Here is a 5,698-nt window from a genome sequence, read left to right as displayed (position 1 = left end):
AAAAAAAAAAAAAGAAAAGAAAGAAAGAAAGAAAAGATAGGAGAGAGGAATAAATAAAAATAAATTATAAAAATATATGTTAATTTAAAAAGTATAAAATATAGAAAAATACCCATCCAGTCCAGTTTAATTTGGGCTACCCATATACTTGAAGGTGTATATCTTTCCACTGAAATTTAGTCTTCCTTCCAGGGACCATACTCTAAAGGAAAACTGACTCTCCTTCTCTCAGTACCTATTAATTACCAATAGATCCTTAGCTAAGGGTAAGATTCCCCTCCTCCATGCTGAGATTTTGTCTAACTTGACCTTTCAAAGGTCTTGTACATGCTGTCACAATCACCGTGAGTTCATATGTGCAAATTCCCTGCTATATCCAGAAAATATGGCTTCTATGTAGCAAGCTACTACCTCTGGCTCTTACTCCTTCCTCCCCCTCTTCTGCAATGGTTTTTCTCTGGACACAATTTAATATACAGCAAGCTCCTCATGACACAATAGGACAGCTATGCTTACCCACTGAGAGCAAGTGACTGTAGTTCTCCAGCATTACATCCTGGTATAGGCATCTTTGAAAAGAGTTCAACTGCTGCCATTCTCCTCTACTGAAATCTACTGCCACATCCTCAAATGACACTGGAACCTGTAACAACATAAAATGATTCAAGACAATGTTATCAGTACTAAAGAATAGTTAGAAGACAGATAGAATGTTGCTTTAAATGGTTTTGTGGTAACATATCACATAGTGTGTACATTAAATACACATATATAATAATATATAGAACAGAATCATCTAATCATAAATTTCTGCTATTCTTTTGTTTAATGTGCATTGGAATTCTGGGTGTTGAATCCCCCTGGAACTGCAGTAACAGACAATAGTGAGCTGTCATGTGGGTGCTTGGAATTGAACATGATTCTTCTGGAAGAGCAGGCAGTGCTCTTAAGCACTGAATCATCTCTCCAGTGCAAATTTCTTCTATTCTTGATGTATGAAACGTATTCCTTCATTTTAAAAATAATTTTGTACAAAATGTGACCTTGATTTTAATTTTTTTGTTCATTTTTAAGATTTATTTTTTATTTTATGTATATGAGCATGTACACATAAACCATGCTCATACAATGCCCTTGGAAGCCAAAACAGGGTACTGAATTCCCTGAAACTGGAGTCACAAATGATTCGAGCCATCTTCTAGGTGCTAGGAATTGAACTCAGCTTCTCTAAAAGAGCATCCAGTTCCCATAACTGCTAAAACATCCCTCTATTTTTAAAATATAACATAGCTCCCAATATTTTTGCATATTGTTTTCATCTATTCTTTTAAAATATGGTTATTTTTTATTGATGGCCTATTTCTAATTTTATTATACAATGGTTAGAAGTTATACCCTATATAATTCAATATATAGCCTATCTAGAACTATGTTCAACATTTCCCTGAAGAGAATGTATATCGGGCTGTTGGTGGGTGTAGACTTCTATAATATATAAATCAAGTTGGCTGGATATTGTTGAAATTTTTCTATCATTTTCTGATATTTTTAATTGTTCAATCATTTGTCAATATAGTAATAATTAAGAGATCTTAAAGTGTATATTTTTATATAAAACTCCTAAGATAGTCAAAGCAAGAAAAATTAAGAAAGATCTATACAATCTAATGTTAAGAATTCCTATAAAGAGAAACACTTAAAGAAATGTTCAACATCCTTAGCAATCAGGGAAATGTAAAATTATTTTAAGATTCCATTGTACACTTATCAGAATGGCTAAGATCAATAACATAAGTGATAGCTCATATTGGCAAGGATATGAAGCAAGGAGAACACTATTCCTTGCTAGTAAAAGAACAACTTGTACCACTGAGGAAATTAATATAGTAGTTCCTCAGAAAATTAGGAATTGATCTACTCAAGATTCACCTTTACCATTCTTGAACATATACCCAAAGGTATATCCTACAACAAGGACACTTGCTTAACCATGTTCATTGTGGCTTTATTCATAATAGCCAGAAACTGAAAACAGAGATGTCTCTCAACAGAAGAATGGATAAATACGATGTGGTATATTTATAAAATGGAGGATTATTCAGCTGTTAAAACGTGACATTATGAGATTTGTAGGTAAACACAAGGAACTAAAACAATCATCCTGAGGTAACCAAGACCCAGAAAGATAAATATGTTATATATTCACTTATAAAGGGATATTAACTGTTAAGTAAATGATAACCAAACTAGAATCCATAGACTCAGAGAGGTTAGGTAAAGAGGAAGGGTCTAGGAGAATACAGGATCTCCCCGGGAAGGAAAAATAAAATGGATTTTTATGGCTTGACTGGGAGAAGGTAGAGAATAGGAACAGGAATAATTAGGTAGGGTGGGGATGAGATGGTGGGAGAGAATGTGGGGAGAGATAGCTAGAATTAAGGGGCGTTTTGGGGATGATGTGGAAACCTAGTGCACTAGAATTTTCCTGGAATCTATGAAGATGATACTAATGAAGACTCCTAGTAATGGGGGATATGAAATCTCACCTGGCCATCTCTTGTGGCCAGGAATGTCTTCTAGTGGAGGAACTGGGTTTCATTCCATTGAGTTGTTGGCAAAAGGAGTTCCATGGAAATCACCCAAACAACCCAGGCTGATGCTAAGACCAAAAGTGTTGTTCTCCACAAACTGGCAGTGGTGCCCTATTGCTGAGGACATCTACACAATTCACTGAACATGGAGAAATTGAGCTAGTGCCTACATGGAGCCTTCACCTCTACATTATAGTCTATTTGCTGGGAAAGGTACTTTGTAGGCTATCATAGAGACCAACCCAGCCACCAAGCCTTTGACCTACAAGCTGTCCTGTCTGAAAAATATGCTAGGGCAATAGTGGCACAGAACCTGTGGGTGTAGTCAACCAATGTCTGATTTGACTTAAGGCCCATTCTACTAGAAGGAACCTATACCCAAATACTACTTGGATAACCAAGATCCAGAGGCAACAGAACCCAGAGACCTAGAGTAAAATCAAACATGATTGGTCTAAAAAAATCAATTACATGATTCCTAATGATATTCTGCTATTCTCAGAGATCAATGCCTTTATCAGTCATCGTCAGACAGGCTTGCTCCAGCACCATACATAAACAGATTAAGAGACCCATAGACAGACATTATGAGTCTGCATTGGAGTTCGTCATCAAATCCCTCCTCTAAGTGCTCAGGGAATCCCATGGAAGAGGAAGTAAGGCAGAAAACCTCTAAGAGTCAGAAGAGATGGGGACACCAGGAGAAGGTGGCCCTCTGAATCAAATAAGCAAGATGCACATTAGCTCACAGAAACTGAGGCAGCAAGCACAGGGCTGGCATGGATCTACACCAGGTCCTCAGCTATTAGCTTAGTATTTTATGGGAGTCCTGACTATGAGAACAAGTGGGTCTCTGACTCTTTTGCCCACTATTGGGACTCTTTTCCTCCTGTGGGGTTGCCATGTCTAACTTCAATATGAAAGTTTTTGCTTGATTTTATTATATTTTATTTTCATGTTTGATTCTTATCTCTTAAAAACCTGTTCTTTTCTAATGAGAAACAGAATGGGAGTGGATCCTGAGGGGAGGGGAGGTGGGGAGTAACTGGGAGTAGTAGAAAGACAGGAAATTGTAATCAGGATATAGTGTATGAGAAAAGAATCTATTTTTAATTTTTAAAAAGGAGTTGGCATAAAATAACAGCAATTCAGACAGTATGCTACTGGTTTAAGAACAGATATATCAATAAATATACACAATAAAACCAAGAAAGAACTACATATGTATGGCCAACTGTTATTTGTCAAAGGTGCTAACATGATTTAATAGGGAAAATAAAATCTTTTCAACAATTTTTGCTGGAAGAAATAAGTATCAGCACTGGAAGAATATAAAGAGCCTTGACTAATATATCATTTTCAATACGAATACACTATTTTTACCATACGAGTCAACCCTCACATAGATAAAAACTATAAATATTGGCTAAAATACTAAAAAAAATAACCAAGGCATGATTGTGCATGCCAACATTTAGGAGACTGAGTCAAGAGAATCTCATGTTTAAAGTCAGCCTGAGCTGCATGATGAGACTCTGAATAATAATAATAACAATAATAATAATAATAATAATAATAATATTTCAATATACTGAAGAATTGTTCAAATTGGGTATCTACTACAAAAGAATTAACACTTAAAAGAAGGGATGGCATGTTCATTTGCAAACAGGACAAGTCAGTGACATGTTAACTAAATCACAAAAAAGAAGGAAGGAAGGAAGGAAGAAAGGAAGAAAGAAAGGGAGAAAGAAAGGAAGGAAGAGGGGGAAAGAGAGGGAAGGTGGGAGAGGGAGGGAGAGAGAAGGGGAGAAAGGGAGAAAGAGGGAGAGAGAGGGAGAGAAAGGGAGGGAGGAAGAGGGAGGGAGAGAGAGAGGGGGATAGAGGGAAGGAGGGAGGAGGAAAATAAGAAAACATTGACTTTACTGACTTAAAAAAAAAAGTTAAATTTTCTTGTTTGCTCATGGTAGGAATTAGACCTGAGGCCATGTGAATGTTATGCAAGCACTCTCACACTGAGCTATATTCCTAGCCCTCTTTTATATTTTACTCTAAAATGGGGTCTCTCCATGTTCTCCCAACTGGCCTTGAACTCATTCTGTTGCCCAGGTAGGCCTTGAACTTCTGACCTTTACTTTGTCAAGCTGTAGCTGGGATAACAGGCCTTTGTCACCAGGCCTGGATAAATAGGTTTTCACTCATCACTACCACTTGAAAATTAAAAGGGAATCCAGTGAAGCATCCAGAGAAATACAAATATATAAATTCTTCAAATTAACTCTGTTCAAACCTCAGGTTGATTATTTATATGAACTGAAATTTGACCTATCAAATACCACAGAGGAGACAGTTTCCAGTTTAATTCTAGCTAAGTGCATACTTCATTATACAAAACAAACAAACCCAGCAATATTCAGAACAATTAAATGGAATACAACTACTTATATAACAACTAATATAAAAGCCAAAATACCATAAAACAAAACAAAGGCTATGTATATAAAAAGGTTCAATAAAAAATGCTATCAAAGACTGTTATGAAGTGGCTCAAATACAGAAAAGAATTTTAAGATAATTATTTTATGTATTTAAAATAAAGAAAAGGCTCCTTCTGGTCTGGGGCAGTGCCCTGAGCAGACCTTGGGTACAGAACTCCGTAGCCAGTCCCACAACACCCATAGGAAGATCCACTCCCATGTACTCTAACACTCCCAGGTGCTTCAACACTCTCAGGATCATAGGTGAGGACACAACATCTGCCCCAAAACCAGCAGTAACTGGGATCAGTGGGAACTCTGCCTGACCAGTGGCACAGGTTCCTTCCAATCTGGGCTCATGCCCTGAGCAGACTTTGGGCACCAACTCTGCAGCCAGTCCCACAATACCCAGACGAAGATCCACTCCCAGGCACTCTAACATTCCCAGGTCCACAGGATCACAGGATCACAGAATCACAGGAGCTTGGTCACACCAGGATCTCAGTGTCCCAGAGGCAGCTTGACTCCCAGGATCTCTGATCCATCCAGGATCTCAGGATCCCAGGATCCCAGAAACACAGGATCACAGAGACAGCTGAACTCTGAGGAGTTCTGACACAACCAGGATCA

General features: G+C 37.6%; 1 protein-coding gene across 9 annotated transcripts in view; it reads right to left on the bottom strand.

Annotated features, from left to right (window-relative positions):
• The window catches only part of LOC116074151 (zinc finger protein 81-like), a 118,758-nt gene that overhangs the window by 41,059 nt on the left and 72,001 nt on the right, over positions 1-5,698 (bottom strand). For 7 of the 9 annotated variants that reach the window (XM_031346502.1, XM_031346685.1, XM_031346427.1 and 4 more), the window contains one exon: positions 517-643. In XM_031346502.1, the coding sequence (XP_031202362.1) occupies positions 517-643 (127 nt within the window). The remainder of the gene's footprint in view (positions 1-516; positions 644-5,698) is intronic. The other 2 variants (XM_031346955.1, XM_031347019.1) reach the window with 1 other exon arrangement.

The sequence above is a fragment of the Mastomys coucha genome, chromosome X (genome assembly GCF_008632895.1).
Source record: "Mastomys coucha isolate ucsf_1 chromosome X, UCSF_Mcou_1, whole genome shotgun sequence".
In the NCBI taxonomy this organism is placed as follows: Eukaryota; Metazoa; Chordata; class Mammalia; order Rodentia; family Muridae; genus Mastomys; species Mastomys coucha.
The sequence above is the reverse complement of the archived record's forward strand: the minus strand, read 5'-3'. Positions and strand labels throughout refer to the sequence as shown.